Here is a 25,960-nt window from a genome sequence, read left to right as displayed (position 1 = left end):
GAGATTCCTGGAGAGTTGTAAAAAATTAGAGCCTCCTCTAGGCTCCCACATGTTGCTAAAAGTGTATGTTTTGTAGCAACTCAGACTCAGGGTTTGGACAGCGGAATGGTAAGGCTGGCTTAGATTGGTGCCAGCATCAATGGGTCCAAGCCCTGACCTCATTGGGGTGAATGCCAGACCTATCTCCTTCTGTCACCGACTCTGGAGAGGTTGCACTGGGATCAGACCTGCCTTTAGCAACTGAAGAAAAGGGGGATTTGAACCCTTAACACTGTGGGTAAGGAGGAAATTGCACTGAGCCACAGCCTAGCCATCTGATTCTAGGACTGTTTGTACATGTGTGTGTTTTGAGAGAATCAAAGCGGAGCCTTAATGGGGAAGCAAACTGTTTTTAATTTTATATTTAAATGCAAAAGGCCCTGTTCAGTGCATTACCATTTTATGTTTGCAGTTCCCGCTGCACTCATTACAGATAAACGGATAGTGACACATGCGAATCCTTTCCACCAGTGGCAGGACTGCCTGATCCACCATATGCTGGAGCACTTCACCTTGCATTGATCTCTGATTAACGGAACTGCAATTAAAGAAACGGATGAAGTTAACAGAACTCCCTCAGACTTCAGTAAAGCAAGATTCTACTCATCATGGGAGTAGGCATCATGGATTACAGCAGTGCCTGTTGGTTTATCCTGGTCAGGGATAGGACCCCAAACCCTCAATGTGCTTACTCGTGTTCCTTTTTGATTGTCAATGATATCGGTACACTGCTGTTCTCCTGGGAAGGAAATCTGCCATCCTTACCTGGTCTGGCCTACATGTGACTCCCAGCCCACTGTGATGACTTCCCTCACTGAGCAATTAGAATGGACTACAGGTGCTGGCCTTTACATGATGACTGTGTATTTCCCCAGATGATCATAGCTAGTACTTTGTGATATTTGCAACCTCTACCAGTCTGTGGTACTGGGTAAGAGTAGTATGAGACAGTTCACCATCACCAGCCCTTCTTTACCTTTGCTTTGCCTTGAGTAGAGAATACACCATTGTACAGTATCTACTGAAAAGATAGATACTGTACAATAGTGTATTTGAACAGTAATACACCATTATTACTGTACCTAGATAACAAGAAGGTTTATTGTATGATAGCAATAAGTACAATGCATTCGGTCAGTATAATGGCTGGCACCTGGTACAAATAGATCTCCTCGCTCCAAAAGCTCGAGTCAAATTCCTTGTGTCCACCCACAGACTGTGTGAGCGCTCAGGGGAAATGGGTGGAGCCAATGTAACGTGAACATTAACCCCTTCAGAACCATTATCCTTCACAATAATATTCACACCCAATGAAAGAATTTAAACAAAAGGTCTCTCCCACTGGAGCATATCTGTGTGGTGACTGGAGAACCCTCGTGGAGATATCACTATACACAAACTTGTTGAAATAATCACTGATTACCATAAAAACCCATCTGTTTCAATAATGCTCTTTAGGGCAGGAAATCTGCCATCCTAACCTGGTCTGGCCTACATGTGACTCCAGACCAACAGCAAATGTGGTCGGCAGTTAACTACCTGCTGAAATGGCCTAGCAGGCCACTCAATTTAAGGGCAATTGGGGAGGGGTTGGCATCAAATCCTGGCATTGCCAGTGACACCCACAGCCTGCAAGAAATAAAATACCTCTGTGGCCTGACTGTAGTCTCTTAGTTTGTTACGTAGAGGTGTTTGTTTCTGAATCGGTGTCCCTCAAGCCCCTGCTGTGGAAAAATAAAAAGCTGCACTGTGGAGAATTGTTTACAAAACCTATTCTTTACCTCTCTATCTGCTTTTGCTGAGTGCCAGCTGTGTTTGAACTCTCCCCGACACCTGGCATGTCCATTGGCATTCAGCATAGCAGCAAAGCTGATGACAATGGGAAGATACAAGCAGTTGCCAATCATATTTTGGCCCTAACTCCAGACCCACGGTAATGTGGTTGACTCTTAACTGGCCTCCAGGCAATAACTGCTGGTCCAGCCCGAGATGTCCACATCCCTGAGTGAATAATTAAAAAAAAGTCAGAGACTTGAGGGAGGTGTCGTGTAATGAAGTAGTTAACAGAAGTAGGACATGGAGGAAGCTTCTAGAAAGATGATTCAGTGCCATGTGTGTATTCGTAAATTACTGATTGACTGACCTTATGTATCTTTCCTCAATACTCTGTTGTTTCTTTCTCCTCTCCAGAAGCTTCTGGATGTTCTCAATCAGTGGCTTGATGTGGCCCAGATTGTGGACATTCTCTTCGATTTGATCAAAAGCTGAAAACATCCTCTTTGAGCTAATGTCAGGAAGAGATGCAACAGGAAACCAGTCTGAGCTTTGCCAATGAGTTATTTTATGAAAGGCTCCCCCCTCGAGAAAGCCTGGCCACAGTTATTTTGGGATCTGTCCAATATTGGCACTGACATTTTTCCAGTCGGCCGTTCACCAAGTGCCTGTCCAACCAGAGAGGGAGCTGGAACCTCTTGGCTGACATTCAAGTGAACTTCCCGTTGGCTTCCGGGAATAGGACTGGAAATCCTGGATGATTGTTAGTGGGCTCCCTGTTCCCATACCTACCTTGGGTTGCCACCTTGCCCAACTCCAGCTAAGATCCACTTAGGAGATCAGGGCTCAAAGCTGGAAGCTTCATGACCTTTATGAGGTCAAGCTTAGGAATTTGGGAACTGATGATTACTGCAAATGTGGTGGTAAGGCGAATGTGATGTTTCAGACAGAATCATTGTAATATTGACTGTGCTGCCCCTTAGATTGCGACTTTCAAGGCTTCGTGGCACGGAAAACAAAAACAGCCACAACGTTAGTGACTGAATTTATCTGGTGCCTTTCTGATGGCTTTAAAAAAAAAACTGGAAGGCATTTTGCACAACGGATGATTAACACGGCAGGTCAGCTATCAAGGCCAGAGGCAATATGTTCCATTGTTGGGGACAGGTGGGAAGGGATGTGGTGTGAATGATTTGATGTCCAGATTAGCCACAATCTAACTGAATATCGGGGCAAGTTGAATGATCCCTTGCAGTTCCTGATGTCCATTTGGATGAGGGGGCAATATGGTGTCCAACACAGCTCAATATATTGACAATGTCAGATAACAAGGTGTAGAGCTGGATGAACACAGCAGGCCAAGCAGCATCAGAGGAGCAGGAAGGCTGACGTTTTGGGCCTAGACCAAAGGGTCTAGGCCCAAAACGTCAGCCTTCCTGCTCCTCTGATGCTGCTTGACCTGCTGTGTTCATCCAGCTTCACACTGTGCTATCTCAGATTCTCCAGCATCTGCAGTTCCTACTATCTCTGAAATACTATTGACCATGTCAGTGTCTTCCAATGCATTGTTCATGATGACTGGGCACTTGGTTGCGTTAGGGCAAGTTGTTGCCTGTGGTTCGGGGGGGCTGGGTTTGATTATACTGCATGCAAACCAGTCACAGACCAGCTCCAGCACACACGCGGAGGGCAGAGACAAAGAGAAAATGAGCTCACGTATTCGCAATACTGTCGATCTCTGTTTTCAGTTCTTGGATCATCTGTGTGGTGCGTTGATGTTCCTTCTGGGTACGCTCCCACTGCTGGTTAAAAGCTTCAAATTTACCATCAAACTGGGTCAGCATCTTCAGCTTGGCTCGCTGGTGAGCGGTTTTACTTTGATACTTGCCAACCACATTATCGAGGCTTTCCCTGTGTATAAACATCAGCTCATGGATTGTTATTCTTGAGGATGGTTTTGCAGCTCCTTAGAGAGCACTGTCCAAACCCACAATCGCTTCCATCTAGAAGGGCAACGGGAGCCAGTACATGGGAACACCTCCTCCTGCAATTTCCCCTCCAAACCACTCACCATCCTGACTTGGAATTATATCACGGATAACAAGCTGTAGAGCTGGATGAACACAGCAGGCCAAGCAGCGTCTTAGGAGCACAAAAGCTGACGTTTCGGGCCTAGACCCTTCTTATTTCTGAAGAAGGCCTGAAACATCAGCTTTCCTGCTCCTACGATGCTGCTTGGCCTGCTGTGTTCATCCAGCTCCACGCCTTGTTATCTCGGATTCTCCAGCATCTGCAGTTCCTATTATCTCTTGGAAATACATCACCACCTCTTTACTGTCACTGGGTCAGGATTTTGGAATTCCCTCCCTAACAGCACTGTATATGTTCTACACTAAATGGACTGCTGTGATTTAAGAAGGCAGCTCAACACCACCTTCCCAAAGTCAGGCAATAAAAAATGCTGGCCCATTCAGAGTTGTCCATGTCCCATGAATGAACAAAAAGGACACAACAACAATAAAACCAAAGAACCGAGGATGCTGGAAATCAGAAACAGAAACAGAAGTTGCTGGAAAAAGCAAGGTGAACATTTTGGGTCTAGTAAGCCTTCCTCAGAAGTAGCTAGGCAACAATTGGTAAAAATGCTAAAGAAGGGTTTGTGGGGGAAGGGGAAGGAGTAAACAAAATGTGGAAATGGAGCCCAGACAGAGAAAAGCAACAGTTGGGCAGATAAAAGAATGGGTAAAGGGTCAGCCTGGGAGAATCACTAGCTGCTAATGGGGGCCATTAATAGCTGACAATGGATTGTTTGTGGTAGCAGCCCACTTGAAGATGACACCTGGTGTGTGGAGTAGGGTAAGGACATTGAGAGATGGTGCTTAGGCCCTGAAAAGAATGCAAGCCGCCCTCATATATACTCACCGCACAGGCCTCCCTTGCACTCTGGTAGAGTCATATAGTCATACAGCATGGAAACAGACCCTTCAGCCCAACTAATCTACACTGCCCACGCTCCCAAACTAAACTAGCCCTATTTGCCTGTATTTAGCTCATATCCCTCCAAACCTTCCTATGCATGAACTTATCCAAAAGTCTTTTAAATGTTGTAACTGTGTCTGCATCTGCACTTCCTCTGGAAGTTCATTCCACAAATGAGCCACACTGTGTAAAAAAAATTGCCCCGCATGTCGTTTTTAAAATCTTTTTCCTCTCACCTTAAAAACATGCCCCCTAGTTTTGAATTCCCTGCCCTAGGAAAAAGATCCTTGCTACTCACTTTATCTATACCCTTCATCATTTTATAAAGCTCTCTATGGTCACCTTCCTACACTCGGATGAAAGAAGTCCCAATGTATCCATCCTGTTGTTATAACTCAAAGCCTCCATTCCCAGCAAGATAAACCTTTCCAGTTTAATAATATCTTTCCTGTAACAGAGCAACCAAAACTGCACACAGTATACCAGAAGAACCCTCACTAATATCCTGTAAAGCCTAAACATGACATTCCAACTCCTATACTCAAAGTTCTGAGCAATGAAGGCAAGCATGCTAAATGCCTTGTTAAACATGCTGTGATGCAAATTTCAAAGAATTATGTTTCTGAACCCCTAGGTCTCTCTGTTCTATGACACTACCAAGGCTCTTACCTTTTAATCTAGAAGACCTGTCCTTGTTAGTTTTACCAAAAATGCAATAGCTCACATTTATCCAAATTAAACTCCATCTGCCACTCCTCAGTCCATTGACCCAATTGATCAATACCTCTTTGCAATCTTAGATAACCTTCTTCATTCTCCTCTATACCACCAATTTTAATGTCATCCTCAAAATTACTAACCGTGCCTCCTATGTTCTCATCCAAATCATTTATATAAATGACAAACAAAAGAGAACCCAGTACCTATTCCTGTGGAACATCGCTGGTCACAGGGCTCTAGACCGAAAAGCAACCCTCCACTACCCCCTCTGGCTCCTACCATTAAGCCGATTTTGTATCCAATTGGTAAGCTACCCTCAATCCCATGTGATCTAACTTTACTAATTACACGACCATGTGGAACCTTGTCAAAAGCTTTAACTAGAGTCCAAGTAAACAATGTCTTCCATACTGTCCTTATCAATCTTTTTGGTTACTTCCTTAAAAAATCTCAATCTAGTTTGTGAGACACAAATTCCATCACACAAAACCATGATGACTATCCCCAATCAATCATTGCCTTTCCAAATGCATGTAAATCCTGTCTCTCGGAATCATTTTCAACAATGTACCCACCACTAATGTCAGGCTCATGGGTGTGTAGTTCCCTTATGTCCTTTCATAAATAAAAGGCACAACATTAACCCGCTCCCCCCCACCCCCCCCAGTCCTTCGGCCCCACACCTGTGGTTATGGATGATACATATATTTCTGCTAGGGGCCCTGCAATTTTTTCCCTAACTTCTGATGACATCTTGGGCTAGAGTTACCAGAGATTTATCCACCTTTATGTTTTCTAAGACCTCCAGCACTTCCCCTTCTGTTGTGTGAACTGTTTTCAAAACATCAATATTTATTTCTGAGTTCTCTAGCCTCTATTTCTTTCTCTGCAGTAAAACCTGATGCAAAATCTTCATCTGGTATCTCTCCCATCACCTGAGGTTCACACATAGATGACCTTGTTGATGTTTAAGGGGCTCAATTCGCTCTCTAGTTGCTCTTTTGCTCCTAATATACTTGTAGAATTTCTTTGAATTATTTGACAGAATCCCTACAGTGTGGAAGCAGGCCTATTGGCCTATTAAGTCCATGCTGACCCTCTGAAGACCATCCTACCCTAACCCATACCCCTATCCCATAACCCCTATTTCTGATAGCTAATTGACCTAGCCTGCATATCTTAGACGCACAATGAGCAATTTAGCATGGCGAATCCACCTACCTTGCACATCTTTGGACCTTGGGAGGAAACCCACACAGAGACAGGGAGAATGTGCAAACTCCACACCGACAGTTATCTGAGGGTGGAATTGAACCTGAGTACCTGACACTGTGAGGCAACAATGCTAACCACTGAGTCACTGTGCTACCCTGTCCTTAACTTTATCCACCAAGGCTATCTCATATCCTCTCTTTGCCTTTCTGATTTCTAACACTCTTTATACTCTTCAAGAGATTCATTTGATCTCAGTTGTCTATACCTAAGATATGAGTCTTTCTTATTTTTGATTAGAATACCAGCCTTAAACTTCACTCTAATAGGAACATAATGCCTCTGCACTCTCGTTATCACACTTTTGAAAGCTTCCTACTTTTCAGTCGTCCCTTTACCTGAAAATAGTGTATTCTAGTTGACTTTTGAAAGTTCTTGTCACACACCATTTAAATTTACTTTACTCCAATTAAGAAGTTTAACTTTTATGGAAGGTTTATTCTTTTCCACAACTATTTTAAAACTTATGACTTATGATCACTAGTCCCAAAATGTTCCCAACTAACACTTCAGTCACTTGCCCTCCCTTATTTCCGAAGTGAAGGTTAGGTTTTCCTCCTTCTCCAGTAAGAACATGTACATAGTATCCATAGAATCCCTACAGTGTGGGAACAGGCCAGCCCAACAAGTCCACACTGACTCTTCAAAAAGCAACCCACCCAGACTCAACACCTTACCCCCATCCCTGTAACCCTACATTTCCCATGGCCAATCTATCTAATCTGGAAACTGGAACACCCAGAGGAAATCCACACAGACACATGGAGAATGTGCAAACGCCACACAAGCCTGGATTTGAACCTGGGTCCCTGGTCCTGTGAGGCAGCAGCGCTAACCACTGAGCCACCATGCTGCCCCTATAAATTGACAAAGAACATTTTCTTGAACACATTTAACAAATTCCTCACCGTCCAAACCTTTAACCGATAGCAGTCCCAGCCAATGTTTGGAAAATTAAAATCCCCTACTATTACAACATTATTACTCTTACATATATCTGAGATCTCTCAATATACTTGCTCCTCAATTTCCCTCAGCCTACTGGCGGCCTATAGTACAATCCTGTCAAGGATCTCATCCCTTTCTTACTTCTAATTTCACCCCAAATAGTTTCACTGGATGATCCCTCAGAAATATCCTCTTTAATTACAACAGTAATGTTTAACCAAAAATGCCATAGCCCTCCTCTCTTGTCTCCCTTTCCTTCCTTCCTGTAGCATCCGAAACCTGAAACATTGAGCTGTCAGTCATGTCCTCCCCTCAGCCAAGTTTTTGTAATAGCCACAACATACCACTCCCATGTTCCCATATATGCTCTGAGTTCATCAGCCTCACCTGTAAGACCCCTTGCATTGAAATAAATGCAGTTTAAATCTTCAGAGTTACCTTATTCTGACTCACACTTGTTTGCCTTTTCTAATTAACTTGCTGTTTTCTGATTCAGAATCATCCTCATTAGTTTTTCTATTTTTTCTGTTATTTAGGAACTCCCTTCCTCCCCTCTCTAATAGTTTAATGACCCCTGAAAGAGAACTAGCAAATCTCCCTGCCAGGACATTGGTTGTTTTCCATTTCAGGTGAAACCCATCCTGTCTAAACAGATGTTTTCTACTCCAACCTGTGTCTGAGCACACACCTCTCTTGCACTCTCAAACCAGGCCTCACCCACTCTCAACATGGTCTTTCCTGATAGCTACCAAGTGCAGGTCTTTCCTCACTGAATAACTCTATATTTGGTAATGTAAGGATGAAACTAGTTTCTAAGCATGTGTTTATTTGCGAGAGCTCTGTAACGCCTTGGCAATGACAAGATGTCTGCACTATCCTTCTCATAGTTCAACCCCTAAGTGGGTGGCTCAGTGGCTAGCACTGCTGCCTCACAGCGCCAGGGACCCGGGTTCAATTCCATCCTCGGGCAGCTGTCTGCGTGGAGTTTGCACATTCTACCTGTGTCTGCATGGGTTTCCTTTGGATGCACTGGTTTCCTCCCACAACCCAAACATGTGTAGGATAAGTGATTGGCCGTGCTAAATTGCCCATAGTGTTCAGGGATGTGTAGATTGGGTTGGTTATAGGGGGCAGGTCTGGATGGGATGCACTGATGGTCAGTGTGGACTTGTTGGACTGAAGGACCTGTTTCCTCAATGTAGGAATTCTGTAAAAACCTGTGATGTTCATTTACTTTGCTTCAAAAACCACATCCAGGCTGAATCAATCAAGCATAATGAATGTCAATCAGTTATCAGGTTCACATAATCCAACACAGAAAATTTAACCTATTGAACACTCTGAGACCTACCTCACACTCTCCAGCAAAACTGGGGAGATGCTTGGCTCTTTGTCCCTAAGACTCGATGAGGTACCGGGTATGTTACTTTTCTCCTTGATTTCATTTAACTGTGATGTAAGTACTTGTCTCAAGTCACTCATTGAGCGTGCAATCTGTTCCAGAATCTGTAACTGGGGGTTGCCTGCACTGGATGGCTTTTCTGCTCTCTTCTCAGAAGTAGCAGCAAGCCCAACCTTTGATTCTCTTCTCACGTTGTCACACCACTGTGCGCTATCCTTCGTCGTCTTCTCGCACAGGTTCTTCTGGAGCGAGAGAGTGGCTGTGTTACTGTCACCAATACTGTTAGTGCTGTGTGACCCGAAAGAACATTGAACACACCTCTCATGGTGTCATAAAAGAAAGGATGAGGAGTGGACCATTTGGCTCCTTCGAGTCTGCTCCACCGTTCAGTTTGGTCATAGCTGATCTTTTCCCTTTCCTGTCTGCCCTACACTCCCCCCAGTAACCCTCGACTCCCAGCTGGTTCAGAAATTTGTCAAACCAAGCCTCGAATCTGTTTGTTGATTGACCCTTTGCTGCTTCAAGCAGCCTCTCAAGAGAAGTTCTGCCTCACCTCCATCTTAATTATGAGACCTCTAATTTTAAACCCTCAAATATCCACCCTCCACCCCCAGATTAGAAAGTCATGGTATCTTAGCTGAGCTCAATTTGGCTGTGGTTCCAGACTCCAGACTTTAGAAATTCTCGAACCCTACAGTGTAGACTGGGGCCATTCAGCCCAACGAGTTCTTCAGAAGCAAAACAGTAGCTATGTTACTGTCATCAATACTGTTGGTACAGTATCCTCAATCCAGAGATATGCAGGTTTGGTGGATTGGCCATGCTAAACTGCCCGACCCAGGGGTGTGTAAATTAGATGGATTAGACATGGGAAATGCCGGATACAGGGAAAGGGTGGGGGAATAGGTCTGGGTGGGATGCTTTTTGAAGGGGCAGTGTGGACCTGTTGGGCTGAATGGCCTGTTTCCACACTGTAGGGATTTTATACAATGAAAAGGTCTGCACCAGCCTTCCAAAGAGCATCCCACCCAGAACTACCAACCTTTTCCTGTAACCCCACATTTACCATGGCTAACCCAGCTAACCTGCACACCCCTGGAAACTACAGAAAATTTACCATGGCCAATCCACCTAAACCGCACATCGTTCAACAGTTGGATAGCCTTCAGAGGGAACCATGCTGATATTTCCCTCTCTTCACAACCATTTTCAATATTCCAATGGTCACATTGGGCGACTAAAGACTAGACAATTGAGGCCTTAGAGAGGCTGGCCACGTGTTAATGGTCCCAGTGCACCCAACAGAAGTAATCACTGCTAATGGACACAGTGCTTCAGTGGTTAGCCCTGCTGCCTCAAAACACCAGGGACCCGGGTTCAATCCCAGCCTTAGATGACTGTGCAGGGTTTGCAAATTCTCTCTGTATCTAAGTGGGTTTCCTCCCACAATCCAAAGACGTGCAGGGTGGATTGGCTAAGCTAAATTGCCTATAGTGTCCAGGTGGGTTTGGGTGGGATGCTGTTCGGTGGGTTAGTGTGGACTCGATGGACTAAATGACCCTCTTCCACACTGTAGGGATTCTATGATATGTAAATACTGAGGGGCGTACGTTCAATTCACACCACAATGCCTAGTGGCAATTAAATGCATCGGATTAGTTCTAAAATCTGGAATTGAAAATTAGGTTTAGTCACGATGACCACAAAAGTATCAGAGATTGTGATTCTTGCGAATCATCGGATTCACAAACAACCTTTAGCAAAGGAAATCCTTGTGAGACACAGGCCACCAGGATAACATCTATTTGTGGTGTGGAAAACAGGGCACTGACACTCAAGGTCAGTGATAATGGGAACTGCAGATGCTGGAGAATCCAAGATAACAAAGTGTGAAGCTGGATGAACACAGCAGGCCAAGCAGCATCTCAGGAGCACAAAAGTTGACGTTTCGAGCCTACCCGAAACATCAGCTTTTGTGCTCCTGAGATGCTGCTTGGCCTGCTGTGTTCATCCGGCTTCACACTTTGTTATCACTGATGCTCAAGGGTTGTCATTTGTCGCCAGCATTAGCAAACCTTCCTGTCTCACCCTAATTTTCATTCTTTGCATGGCTCAGTGGGCCTAGTCACTGAGGCTGTTTGTCAGATGTTCAATTCCAACCGAGAGATTTGAACAAAAACCTCAGCGGTACCAGCAAAGAGGGAGGGCTGCACTGTCAGAGGTACCATCTTTCAGATGAGACATTAAACAAAGGCTTTGCTTGCCCCCTCATGTGGTTATGGGAGCTTCTTTAATCCTTTGACAGGATGTAGGAATCAGAAGCATTCATTGCATGTCTCTTTGAACTGAGTGGATTCTTAGGCCACTTCAGAGGGCAGTTGATGTTGGTATGGAGTCACATGTAGAGTAAGCACGGTGAGATTTCCCTCCCTAAGAGGCCAGTGGTGAATGAGACGTGTTTATAAAACAAAAATTGATAGTTGCATATGAGACTGGCTTTATAGATTTCAGATTTATTCATTGAATTTAAATACCACCAGCCCGCTGAGGTAGGATTTGAACCCATGGCATCAGAGACGTACTCCAGGCCCCTGGATTCCTACTCCGCTGACATTAGTTACCACTAAACCACCTCAAACACTACCTGTAGAAGATTGAAAAAATGTCTTACCTCAACTGCCAAAGACCTCTGCTGTAAGGCACTATTCTCCACTTCGAACGTGTGCTTCTGTTTATTGCTTTTCTGGTGACAACATCAGGAATAGATCAGACAGCCACTCAAACAGTTAACAAACCAGTCAGCATTTCACTAAAAACAAAATACTGCAGAATATTTTACTAGGTGATGGCCTACTGGTATTATTGCTGGACTATTAATCCAGAGACCCAGATACCGTTCTGGGCACCTGGGTTTGAATCCAGCCACGGCAGATGATGGAATTTGAATTCAATAAATATCTGGAATTAAGAATCTAATGATGACCGTGGATCCAGCATCAAATGTCAGAAAAACCCATCTGGTTCACTAATGTCCTTTAGGGAAGGAAACTGCCATTCTTACCAGGCCTGACCTACATGTGACTCCAGACCAACACTAATGTGGTTAACTTTTAATTGGTCTCTGGGCAATTAGAGATGGGCAATAAATGTTGCCTGGCCAGTGACGGCCCTATTCCTGTGAATGAATAAAGAAAAGAAGTCTGAAATATAAACAGAACATGCTGGAGAAACACAGTAAGCCTGGTGCCATCTGTGGAGAGAGAAACAGTTAACATTTCATGTCTGGTACTATTCTTGAACTGTGATGTGAATGTTCTGAGTTCCAAAGAAAAGAAGAGTCTCATTGCATGCAAAATGTTAACTCTGTTTCTCTCTCCACAGAGGTGGTCAGATCTACTGAGTTTCTCCAGCACTTTCTGTTTTAATTTCAGTCATTTTTCTAACCAGCTAAACCATACAACAAAGTAAGCAATGAGGCAAATTTGTCTGTACCATCCTGCAAGTTAGATGATGCAACAACAATAGAGCTAGAAAAGGACACATTATGTCATAGCTGTACACACATTGTGCCTGTTTCAGCTCAACAGGCCAAGCTACAGTTAATCTCTGGCTCATTCCTCAGGCTTGACCAATCAGAGTCAAAATTTAAATAAGCTTTGACAGTTAACTGTCATTAGTCTTCGCACCAGTGTGTTCTTCGTTTAATGCCTGTCTCTCCTTGTGCAATATAAATTGTTGTTCCCCTTTCCACTGCTGGTGATGTAAATATCCTGATGAATGTGAGACCAAAAGCCTCAATAAAACCCATTTTCTTTTCAGCAATATTCAAATTCTGTGCTACAAACTGACCGTTAGAATTGAATTGTTGAGTAATCATAACTAGCAATCTCTATGATTTGCTCCATGGTACAGAACAGGAATATTGCTGAAAAGAGAGTGATGTTGTTGAAACTTTTCATTTTGCCATCACGAGGATATCTGCAAAAATCAAATTTCAAACAGTCACAACAATTTATACTGGAGAAGAAAAGAGAGCTCTCGTAAATCTGCCTTTTTAACACTAAATCTCACTGTCAGCTATGGTTCAGTCAGCCTTGTCACTGAGGCTTTAGGTCAGATGTTCAAATCCCATTCCAGAGACATGAGCACAAAACCTTGGCTGATTCTCCAAATGTCAGCACTGAGGGAGTGCTGCCCTGTCTGAGATGAGACCTTAGAGGAGACCTCAAACAAAGGCATTACTTGCATCTTTGTGTGGGCACTGGAATTTCTTTTATCCATCAATGGGCATCACTAACATTTGTTGCCCATCTTGAATAGCCCTTGACCTGAGAACAGCTTGCTAGGCCACTTCAGAGAGTAATTAAGGATTATGCACATTGATGTGCATCTGGAGTCACTGTAGGGTAAGGATAGTCATATTTCCCTCCATGAACAAGCCACTATTGAATCAGATGGGCTTTTACAGTAAAGACGTGGGTTTCAGGGTTACCATTACTGATTCTAGCATTATAGATTTCAGATTTAATCATTGAATTTAAATTCCACCAGCTGCCATTTGAGCCCATGGTCCCACCACAATACTCCAAGCCCTGGATTCCCCTCCCAATGACATCAATTGACATTAAACCATCTCCAAACACTATCTGTAAAACATTGGAAAAATGTCTTACCTCAAATGCCAAAGACCTCTGCTGTAAGGCACTGTTCTCCACTTCGAACGTGTGCTTCTGTTTATTGCTTTTCTGGTGACAACATCAGGAATAGATCAGACAGCCACTCAAACAGTTAATGAACCAGTCAGCATTCTAGTAAGAAAATACTGCAGATGCTGGAAATTTGAAATAAAAACAGAAGATGCTGGAGAAACTCAATGAATCCAGCAGTATCTGTGGAGAGTGAAACACAGTTAACATTTCAAGCCTGGTGTGACTGTTGTTTGGAGCACAAACACTAATTACACAAAGCCAAAGAAAAAATATACAGCACGCAAACTGTTGACTATGTTTCTCTCTACACAGAGGCTGCCAGACCTGGTGAGTTTCTCCAGCATTTTCTGTTTTCATTTCAGTTGTTATCCTAACCAGCTACACCATGCAGTCAAGTAATCAGTGAGGAAAACTTGCCTGTACCATCCTGCAAGTTAAACAATAGAGTTGGAAAAGGACACATTATGTTGTAACTGTACACACACTGTGCCTGTTTCAGCTCAACAGGCCAGGCTATAGCCATTGTCTGGCTTGACCATTCAGAATCAACCTGCGGGTTCAAATTTAAATATGCTTGGCAGTTAACTGTCAGTCTTCACCTAACCAGTGTATTTTTCATGGCAATACCTCTACCAATCAGAATCCACTTGTCAACCAATCAGCACTCTCTTCACAATTACGATGAGATGTTGTTCCTGTTTACTATTGGTGGTGATGCAAATGTGCTGATGATTGCAAGACCAATAACTAGATGAAACTTGTTTTATTCGGCAGTAATCATGTTCTGTGCTACAACTGACCATTAGAATTGAGTTGTTCACACAATTGTAACCTTCAATCTCTATGATTTGCTCTATGGTAGAGAATATTAATATTGCTGAGAAGACAGAGATGTTGTTGAAGCTTTTCACCTTGCAGATATCAGGACATATGCAAGAATGCCAAATTTCAAACAGCCACAACAATTTATGCTGGAGGAGAAAAGGCTGCATTAGCAAATCTTCCTGTTTTACACGCATTTTCACTCTCAGGCATGACTCAGTGAGTCTTATCACTGAGACTGTTGGTGAGATATTCAAGTTCCACTTCAGGGACGTGAGCACAAATCCTAGTCTAGCCGTTCCAAAGCCAGCACTGAGGGAGTGCTGTGCTGACAGAGGTGCCATCATTCAGATGAGACTTTAAACAAAGGCATTACTTGCCCCGTTTCTTGGCACTGGAATTTCTTTTATGTTTTGACAGGATGTGGGCATCACCAGCATTTGTTGCCCATCTCTTGTGATCTTTGAACTGACAGTTGCTTATTGGCCACTCCAGAGGGTAGTTCAGACTTAACCATATTATGGTGGGTTTGGAGACATGTGCAAGCCAGGCCAGGATAAGGAAGACAGATTTCCCTTCCTAACAGGGCAATGGTAAACCAGATGTGTTTTTACAACAAAAAGAAACGGTGATTTCTAGTCACTGTTACTGTCCGTAGCTTTATATATTCCAGAAGTCTTTATTGAAATAATTCCACCAGTTCCCATGGTGGGGATTTGAACCCCAGGTCTGGGAGGACTACTCCAGACCTCCAGATTCCTGCTGCAGTGACCCAACAATACACCATCTATTGAACAGCAGAGAACTGCTTACCTCAAACGCCAATGACCTCTGCTGTAAAGCATTATTCTCCGCTTCGAAAGTGTGCTTCTGTCTATTGCTTTTCTGGTAATAGCATTAAGAATAGATCAGGCAGCCAATTAAACATTTAACAAGCAAGTCAGTATTGCAAGAAAAATAAAATATTGCAGATACTGGAAATCTGAAATAAAAACAAAGTGCTGGAGAAATTCAGCAGGGTGGGTTGTCTCTGAGGAGGGAGAAACAGGGATATGCTTTGGTCTGATATGATTTATCACATGAGTCAAACATTTCTGACTCAGTTCTGAAGAGCAGAGGTACTGGGCTTGAAATGCTAACTTTGTTTCTCCAACCGCAGAGGTTGCTAGACCTACTGAGTTTCTCCAGAAATTTTTGTTTTCATTTTAATTATTGTTCCGTTCAGCTAAATTATGCAACCACTCAATATAATAGGCAAATTATCTCTATTATTCTGCATGTTAAAGGAAACAATAGTAATATATACTGTTGAAAAAAGACAGTATGTTGCAGCTGTACACATTGTGCCTGTTTCAACTCCACAGATCAGGCTAAAGCCATTCACTGGTTCTTTTATCAGGGCTGTTGCTTGACAATCACAGTCAACCTGCTGGTTCAACTTTAAACAAAACTTGGCAGTTAACTGTCAGTCTTCAACAAAACAGTATATTTGTCATTGCAATGCCTTGTCAACCATTCAGTACTCTCCTTTTTTTTAGTGGTGATGCAAATGTGCTGAGGACTGCAAGACCAAAACCTTTGAAAAAAACCTGTTGTTTTCCCTGTGGTATTCAAGTTTTGTGCTACAACTGACCTGAATTCGAATTGAGTTGTTGACTGATCATAACCAGCAAATTGTAACAGTTGATTAGTGGTAGAGAACAGAAATATTGCCAAAGAGAGACACATTGGGTGGCTCAGTAGTTAGGAAGGCTGCCTCACAGCATCAGGGAATCAGGTCCAATTCTATACTTGGATACTGTCTGTGTGGAGTTTGCACATTCTCCCTGTGTCTGCGTGGGTTTCCTCTGGGTACTTCAGTTTCCTCCCAGAGTCCAAAGATGCACAAGCTAGGTGGATTGGCCATGCTAAATTCCCCTATTGTCCAGCAATTTGTGGGCAAGGCAGATTAGCCATGGGAAATACAGGGATAGGGTAGGAGGTAGAGATTATGTGGACTTGATGGGCCAAATGGCCTGCTTCAATGCTCTAGGAATTCCATGATTCTATGTTGTTGAAGCTTTCCATCATGCAGTCATCAGGACATACGCAAAATTTCAAATAGTCACAACAATTTATACCTGAGGGGAAAAGGGTGGATTGGCAAATTAGCCTCTTTTACACTCATTTTCACTGTTAGCCATGGCTCAGTAGGTCTTCCTATTGATGCTGTTGGTCAGATGTTCAAGTCCCACTCCAGAGACATGAGCTCAGTCCCTAGTCCAGCTCTCCCAAAGCCAGCAGTGAGGGTGTGCTGCGCTGTCAGAGGCACCATCATTCAGATGAGATCTTTAAATAATGCATTTGCTTCTCACCATGTGTGGGCACTGGTGATTTTTAATCCTTCAATAGGATGTGGGCATCACCTGCATTGCCCATCTCTAATGATTCCTTGAACCGAAACTGGCTTGCTGGGGCACTTTAAGAGTCAACCATATTGATGTTGGTTTGGAGTCACATATAGGGTAAAGATTGTCAGATTTTCCTGCCTAACAGGCCATTAGTGAATGAGATGGGGGTTTACAACAAAAAAAAACTTTCATGGTTTCATGGTTACCATTACTGAGTTTAGCATTATAGATTTCTGGTATTTTTCATAGAATTTAATTTCTACCCACTGTCTTTTGAGCCCATGGTCCCACAGCAATACTCCAAGCCTCTGGATTCCCCTCCCAATGACATCAATTGACATTAAACCATCTCCAAACACTATCTATAAAAGATTGGAAAAATGTCTTACCTCAACTACCAATGACCTCTGCTGTAAGGCACTGTTCTCCACTTCGAACGTGTGCTTCTGTTTATTGCTTTTCTGGTGACAACATCAGGAATAGATCAGACAGCCACTCAAAAAGTTAACAAACCAGTCAGCATTCTAGTAAGAAAATACTGCAGGTACTGGAAATCTGAAATAAAAACAGAAATTGCTAGAGAAATTCACCAGGTTTGGTAATATCAGTGGAGACTGAACCAGAGTTAACATTTCTAGTCTGATATATCTGTTATTTGGAACTCAGACACTCACCGTACAGTTTAAAATCAGAGGCATTTTGCACCTGAAACATTAACTCTGTTTCTCTCTCCACAGAGGCTGCCAGACCTGCTGAGTTTCTCCAGCTTTTTCTGTTCTTCATTTCGCTTGCTATTCTAATCAGTTAAACCACGCAACCAATGAACCAGTGAGGCTAATTTATCTGTATCATCCTGTAAGTTAGATGATGCAAGAACAATAGAGCTGGAAAAGGACACATTATGTTGTAGCTGTACACACATTGTGTCTGGTTCGTTCTTCAGGGCAGTGCATTGACCAACCAGAATCAAGCTGCTGGTTCAAATTTAAAACTTGGCAGTTAACTGTCAGTCTTCACTAGCTGGTATATTTTTCATGGCAATGCCTCTACCATTCAGAATTCACTTGCCAACCAATCAGCACTCTCTTCTACATGGTTGAATTTTTGTCCCCTTTCTATTGGTTTGGAAGTGAATGTTCTGATAAGTCTGAGACGAAAAGCATCAATAAAGCCTGATTTCCTTTCAGCAGTATTCACATCCCATGGGAGCTAAAATAACTCTACAGAGGCTGGTATCCTATTTCTAAGTCATCCTTTATAAACGTGTGCATTGTACTTAACACTGGTCCGGTTTTCTCAGAGTCAGGTCTAAGAATAAACAAAACCTCTGACACTCCTGCCAGGGCTCCCTGATTGGACCAGATTAACAGCCCCAATCAGGGAACTCATATTCTATGAGGTCCACCTAGCTGACCTCATTACAATCACCACAGTAACAATTGACCATTCTGGTACAATTCTTGTCTAATCATTGCCAGCAACCTCAATCAGTTGCTTGGTAGTACAGAACAGAAATATTTCTGAGAAAAGAGATGTGTTGTTGAAGGTTTTCATGTTGCAGTCATCAGGAAATATGCAAGAATGACTAATTTCAACACTCACAACAATTTATACTGGACGTGAAAAGGGTGCTCATTTGTTGGCAAATTTGTTCTGATTGGGTGAAGTGTTAACTGGGAGTCACATAAATACAAGTTGTTAGCGTTAATTGTCAAGTATTCCAGACGGCGGGGTTCTTTGACTCCTCTATCAGGAGATCATGGTGTCGAGGTAATGTTAATGGATTAGTTTTCCAGAAGATCAGGCTATTGACTGGGGACGACAGGTTCAAATCTGGTATCTGGGAGATTTTAAATTGAATTAATTAACCTGGAATTGAAATAATGTCTCAGTATTTTCTATTAAACTACTATTAATTTTTGTACTTCTTTTAAAAGAAAACTGAAAAATTGGGGACGGAAATCTGCCAGCCTTTCTGGAACTGGCCTCCATGTCACTCCTGAATCCCTGGAAGGCGGTTGGATCGTAACTGCTCTCAGAAATAGCCCTAACAAATCATTCTGTGCAAGAGGAAGAGAGATAACAAGGTGTGGAGCTGGATGAACACAGCAGGCCAAGCAGCATCAGAAGGCTGATGTTTCGGGCTTAGACCCTTCTTCAGAAATACAACAAAATGCCAGTGTTGCCCACGTCTCTTAAAAGAAGAAATGAAAAGAAATAGCAGGCCCAGAGTAATGCCTGGACAACACCTTGAACGCATTTCATTGGCTCTTTGAGAGCACTTTGGGATGTCCTGAAGTTGATGGTGTTCCATAAATGTGTTTGTCTTTCAATACATACCTCAAGGAATAATGAATTGTAAAGCGTGCCTCTTCTGTCACTCTCCAGCTTGTTTAGTAAGTTCTCAAGCTTCTTGTGTTTACCCTAATGACGACAGCGAATTAGATACCAAGTTAATCATCTGCTAGCCATCTCCTTGCTTCACATTTGCTCCTCTATCTCTAAATTTTCTCTCCGAATTTCTCCCTTACAGTGCTATGGTCTGTCTAAGGCCACAGTTTTTATTCAGGGGCATCAAGTTGTAGACAAGTGCCTTGCATTGGCCAAGTGTGGGGCATTACTGTAGCACCATTTCCCAACCCTATTCCCGCAGAGCAGTCTGCACGTCACTGACTCAACGGTCAGCAAAGCCTGGCACTACACAACACACAACGCAATTCATTTAACCACTGAATCACCATGGTTACTATAGCCCACTGTGTATATATAACTCATTAACATTATGAGCGAATCTCTCTGCTTTGTCTTTCGGTTTTTATCGTCGATTTGCCATTTGGGGAAGGGATAGCCTAGTAGTCTAAGAACTGAAAGAACTGCAGATGCTGTAAATCAGGAACAAAAACAGAAGTTGCTGGAAAAGCTCAGCAGGTCTGGCGGTATCTGTGAAGGAAGAAACAGAGTTAACATTTCGGGTCCGGTGACCCTTCCTCAGAACTTCCCCAGTTCCGACAACATTGTGAGATCCTGGGTTTGAATCCTACCATGGTGGAATTTGAATTCAATAAGAAGTTGGAATTAAAACTCTAATGATGACCATGAATCATTTATTGGGAAAAAAAAGACATTTGATTTCCCAATGTTCTTTACAGGAGTACACTGCATTCCTTAACTGGTCTGGCCTCCAAGTGACTCCAGACTGCAGCAATATAGTTGACTTTGTATTTATTTTTCAGTAATACAGAGTCACCAGGAGTTTCCAAACATGTGAGAAATTTGTTAATAGAGTTCTGTTCAATGCTTTGAAAGGTCTGCTCCATGCTTTAGCTCACATTCCAGAAGCTTCTGTGTAACTGAAACTACTTAGTCGATCAAGCGCAGTGAGCATAGATCAGTCACCAGACTCATCATTCAAACACAGAGCAATTGAGCAACTGAACACAATTGCTTTATTGCTTAATGTCACTGAACAAGCAATCCAGTATCCCAGGCTAATGTTCTGTGGCCATGGCAGTCGAGAATTAAAAGGGAACAAAAGTTTGGAATTAAAAATGTAGCCTCATGACGATCATCTAGTTCACCGATGACCCTTTACGGAAGGAAATCTGGCCTCAGTGACTTCAGTCGGTATCACTGTGGTTGACTCTTAGGGAAGGGCAATAAATAATGGTCTGGCCAGCAACACCCATATCCCATGAACAAATGGAAAAATAAAATTTGCCTACTTTCCAGCACAGGCTGATTTATACGTTCATTGTGTACTTCCTCTGAATAAAGGAGATTTTGTAAAGAGAAAGCTTTTTGACCTAAAAACACTCTGCCTCTTTGATCAATTGTCTGTCATTTCCCAACTCCTCCTATAACCAACCCTTTTCCCCTGTTCCTCCACACTCTTCTTACTTGTCTGCTGAACTGACTCCTCACCACCATGTCCACGGTCTTGCCTTCAGGACAGGTATCAGGAAGACTATTCCTTACAGAATAGGCGCAGAGGCCTGAGTTCCCTTAAGCGCCCAGCTTCAGTAAAATTCAGCTCACTTCAAACTCTACGGCCCACACCCTAACTTGTGCCAAGTCTCATTCACTCATCACTCCCCCTGTGCTCACTGACCTACTCCGAGTCAGACACACCTCAACTTTAAAATTCAGGCCCTTGTTTTCATATCCCTCCTTAGATTCGAACTTCCCTTTATCTGTAATGCTCAAGCACCCACTAAAACCCGAAACTCCTCAAATGAGCCGCATTCTGTTCGATCTTTCCTGACATTTATAACCTCTACACTTTGGCATCATCCTTACGAGCACCTTTTTCAATGCCTTTTTTGTACATTTTCTTCAACACTGAGACCATAATCTTAGCACAATACTCCCAAGTGTGGTCTAAAAAGATTCGATTGTAAGATTAAAATAACTTCTTTCTGTTTGCAAGTTCCAGCCTCTGCCTTCATATTCCTAATTTGTCAGTCTGAGTACACGCACAAGCGCCTGATATGATCAATTTCGACTCTTACCTCTAGTTTTCGACTGTATTCCCTCAAGGAGTTAGCAGCGTTTTTATTTTTCTCAACCCTCTCCAGAAAAATCGCACACTGCAACTCACAAAAGCAAGAACGTAAGGACAGCATGATAAGGCACATAGAACATAGAACATTACAGTGCAGTATAGGCCCTTCGGCCCTCGATGTTGCACCGACCTGTGAAACCAATCTGAAGCCCATCTAACCTACATTATTCCATTATCATCCATATGTTTATCTAACAACCATTTAAATGCCCTTAAAGTTGGCAAGTCTACTACTGCTGCAGGCAGGGCATTCCACGCCCTTACTACTCTCTGAGTAAAGAACCCACCTCTGACATCTGTCCGATATCTATCACAGGACTATTCCACCCACTGAGGCTGCACCTCCATTTGGTACAATCATTGTTGACCTTTGGTTGTAACTTCATTTCCTCACCCACTCCCAAGAGATCAAAAATCTGTCTATCTCCACCTTAAGCAAACTCAGCTATCCTCTAAGGTGCAGAAGTCCAAAGATTCACTACCTTTTGAGTGAGGAAACTCCTTTTCATCTCAGTGGTAGATGAAACTGCACTCCCATATTGTATTTTCCCCAGGCTGGCAGAAACATCGCCTCAGGATCTAACCCATCAATTCCACATGCCCCCCACACCTCCCTCCCCCCCAATCAATCTTCAGAAATCTGTGTCTCAAAAAGATTGTGGCTCATTCATCCAAACTCCAGCGAACATAGACCCAGTTAACTCAGCATCTTATCATAGAATGATCGTCTCATTCCCAGGGACTAATCAAATAGTGACCTCTTGCTGCGATCGTCCTCAATGTCAGTTGTATATTTCCTGAAACTGTACATCATATACCAGTTGTAGCCTCACCAAAGTCCTGTGTGTTTCTTATCAAGCTGAATTTATTCTTGCAATTCCAGTCCCCTTTGCAATAAGGGCCAACATGCTAATAGCCTTCTAAACTGCTCGCTGTACTTTCATGTCGACTCACTGGACGTTTTCGGCTGCCCAACTTTGAATAGTCACAGCCAAGCACATTGATTAAGTCGTAGAACACCGAATTACAGCCACTCAGTTTGGCTCAATGTATTACTGGAGACATCATTACTTGACTCCTCACAGTGGCACTGTGGCTAGCACTGCTGCCCCACAGCGCTAGGGACCCAGGTTCAATTCCACCCTCGGGTGACTGTCTGTGTGGAGACTACACATTCTCCTGGTGTCTGTGTGGGTTTCCTCCGGATGCTCCAGCTTCCTCCCACAGTCAAAAGATGCGCAGGTTAGGGTGGATTGGCCATGCTAAATTGCCCCATAGTGTTCAGGGATATGTAGATTAGGTGGGTGTATATGGGGATGGGTCTTGGTGGGATGCTCTGATGTTCAGAGTGGACTTGTTGGGCCAAAGGGCCTGTTTCCACACAATAGGGATTCTATGAAATTGCCCCACACTCACCAAATGTGGCCAATCTTTTAACATAGCCTGTTCTCACACCAATCAGTAAGTGAATGAGCTAATCCTCCACTTAGTGGATGATTTGAATTTTGTCCTTCAGTCAGACTACCTTTTGTTTTCCATCTTGGATGTTTATATTACTGATTTACTTCAAGTATGAAAAATGTATTCATAACCATACATTTTAAAGGCCCTTGAATAAGTGTTTACTCACAGATGTGTCCTGAATATAAATCTTTGATTCCACTTGGCAACAGATCAAGCCTGGGAGCTTGGCCTGAGCGAGAGCAAAGCAAATCATCTCATAACTACTAATAGCTGAAATCCTAGCAGAGGCTTATTTGTTTAGTTGTGACTCCAGTGTCCTTTCAATAATCCCCAGGCAGTCATTGGAAAATCTACCTCAGAGCTCACCAGATGGAGATCCTCAGTTTTTCCACAGATCATCAAAAACAAACTCTGAATGTTTCATCGTCCCTCAGATCGAGGCCTTCCGAGTCAGCCTCCCTGTGAATGAGACGTTTACAGGGACAGGCCTCCCTGTGATTGAGTTTTTTACAGGCACAGGCCTCCCTGTGATTGAGGTTTTTGCAGGGACAGGCCTCTGGGTGTGACATGCTGCAGTTGCAGAACTATGAGGACTTTCTACAGAAAACACTTTGAGACCTTTGCAGGCCCTGACCTGAGACCTTCAAAATTATACACCTCCCTCTGAGGTCCAGCTTCATTGGCACAGATATCACTGATCAGAGGGAAAAAAAGTCAAAAAAACAAACCCAGTAATACTTGGAAATGAAGGTACTGGGCAATGCTGATGACCCATTCTGAAGCACACAAGAGGAACTGAATCAAGTATACATCATCTTCAAGTGTACTGGTTTCCCCTTCAGGATGTGAGGCCCTCAAGGTCCAAATCTGGAGCTCATACCTCGCACTATATTTTCCAGTTTCCATTACTTTTCTGGCACCAATCCTGGGCCTTCCTCCTGCCTGTTGCGTTTTACACGTACCGGACTGACACTGAGCTGCCTGCTGGACCATGGCATCTTCATATCATCGATGCCTGTGACTGGAGACTGGCATTTCCTGGAGTCTAAACTCTCAGCGCTGTCGGTGGACTCCTTGTCACAGGATAGGTTGAGGGCCGACACATTGGTGGAGGCAGTGGATCGCCTCAGCTCTGGACAGGAGAGTTGTGCGTCATCGATGATCTTATTATGCTCCGTCCTAGAGAAATGAGAAGGAAAAGGCTTTGAGCTCGTAATTTGTGTAAGTTCACTGCCTCCCATTTTAATCCTAGCTCTCATCCGTTGACCCTCTTGAGAGATTGGTTAGGAGTTCAAATGCTCAAACTCCACTGGTTGCCAGGGTAACTGCTAGCTCTGGCTTAGCCCAGGGTCAGAAGATTGTGCATTTCAGTCCTCCTTCAGGAGACATGATCAGAAATTCGAGGCTAACCCCCCAATCTAGGTTTAAGTGTAAAAGCAAAGTTGCTGGAAAAGCTCAGCAGGCCGAGCAACAAGAGAAAACAGTTAAAGTTTCGTGTCCAGTGATGAGACCTGCTGAGCTTTTCCAGCAACTGTGTTCCTGTGCCTGATTGACAGCATCCGCAGTTCTTTCGGTTTTTATTCAGGATTGAGTGCTGCTTTTTAGATGAGACATGAGCAACATGAGCATTATTGATGCCATAAACTGTACGAATCCCTTCCTAATTCCCTTAAAGTCTTTACGGTGCAGAAGACTGGAGGCTATTTGGTTCGCCAATCCATCGAAGACCCTCCTTAAGGCCTACAGCTCTTTGACCAAGTATTTTCACACCAGCTTTAAACCATCTTCTTTCTGAAAATCCTATATCTAACTACACAGAGACCCCACCTTAGCAATCTTGCTCATGTCTTCCTTGATTGATCAAGGAATTTCCATCCTTGATTGGATGGAAAAAGTCCAATGGCTGCTCTTTCAATGGAGAGCCATGAAGCTGTCCTTGGTGTCCTGACTCACATTAACCCCTCAGCCAATGTTGTTAAAACAGATGATCTGATTGTTGTTGGCTTATTGTGTCAGGGAACTGGCTCTGTACAAATTGCCTGTCTAGTTTCTAACTGTACAAACAGTGAGTATACATTGGCTGTAAAAAGCTTGGGGTCAACCTGATGGTCTAAAAGGTGCTGGGGGAACTGCGAGTGCAGTATTTCTTTCTTCCCCAATCCTGCTGGGATCTGTTGTAAGGCATCAGCTTGTATGAATCAGTTTTGAGTGGCGAGGCTCGTTCAAAGAACACAGATCTTGAAAGGTTGTAGTTGTGCTTTCTGGTCCTGAGGTCAGAATGAGCTTTCTGTTATGAGGACAGTTTATCCCCAGATAAGGGCAGTCCTCAGGTTGTGAATAGGTTTTGTTTGTAAGTCAATTTGTTCACAAGTCAGAACACAATGCAAGACAATGTAGAGGAGCTGCTCATTAATAAAGGAAAGGTCCATATGTCAGATACTCAAAATGACATCCCTCTCTGGGATCGCATTCATAAATATGAACATTTGTATGTTAGATTTTCCTAAAGCGTGGACTCTGTGTAGTTAGATACAGGATTTTCAGAAACAAGATGGTTTAAAACTGGTGTGAAAATACTTGGTCAAAGAGCTATAGGCCTTAAGGAGGGTCTTTGATGGATTGGTGAACCAAATAGCCTACAGTCTTCTGCACCGTAAAGACTTTAAGGGAATTAGGAAGGGATTCCTACAGTTTATAGCATCAATAATTGGCATGTAGCATTTAAGGGTGGAGCAATGGGAATAGAAGATGAATAAAATTATAGAACATAGAACAGTACAACACAGTACAGGCCCTTTGGCCCATGATGTTGGGCCACACTTTTACCCTAATCCTAAGGTCGATCTAACCTCCACTCCTACCTTATACTATCATCCATATG

The 25,960-nt window shown here is 43.2% G+C and overlaps 1 protein-coding gene across 4 annotated transcripts; it reads right to left on the bottom strand.

The window, feature by feature from the left end:
• Nucleotides 1–422: 422 nt before the first annotated feature.
• LOC125447241 (uncharacterized) lies at nucleotides 423–24,095 on the bottom strand. Of its 4 annotated transcripts, none has more exons than XM_048521500.1 (11): nucleotides 24,042–24,095; nucleotides 21,563–21,640; nucleotides 19,395–19,478; nucleotides 17,444–17,515; nucleotides 15,478–15,549; nucleotides 13,807–13,878; nucleotides 11,805–11,876; nucleotides 9,083–9,375; nucleotides 3,529–3,723; nucleotides 2,183–2,323; nucleotides 423–577 (listed from the first exon to the last, which is right to left on the bottom strand). In XM_048521500.1, exons 1-11 carry the CDS (start codon nucleotides 24,081–24,083, stop codon nucleotides 424–426), a joined length of 1,275 nt encoding a protein of 424 aa, XP_048377457.1. In that variant the 5' UTR covers nucleotides 24,084–24,095; the 3' UTR covers nucleotide 423. The 4 variants fall into 4 exon arrangements, with proteins under 4 accessions (XP_048377457.1, XP_048377458.1, XP_048377460.1 ...); XM_048521501.1 differs by lacking the exon at nucleotides 24,042–24,095 and adding an exon at nucleotides 22,098–22,175; XM_048521503.1 differs by lacking the exon at nucleotides 24,042–24,095 and adding an exon at nucleotides 21,903–21,945.
• Nucleotides 24,096–25,960: the final 1,865 nt, after the last annotated feature.

This window comes from Stegostoma tigrinum, chromosome 38, assembly GCF_030684315.1.
Source record: "Stegostoma tigrinum isolate sSteTig4 chromosome 38, sSteTig4.hap1, whole genome shotgun sequence".
Taxonomy (NCBI): Eukaryota; Metazoa; Chordata; class Chondrichthyes; order Orectolobiformes; family Stegostomatidae; genus Stegostoma; species Stegostoma tigrinum.
This window is presented reverse-complemented; position numbering and strand designations above follow the sequence as displayed.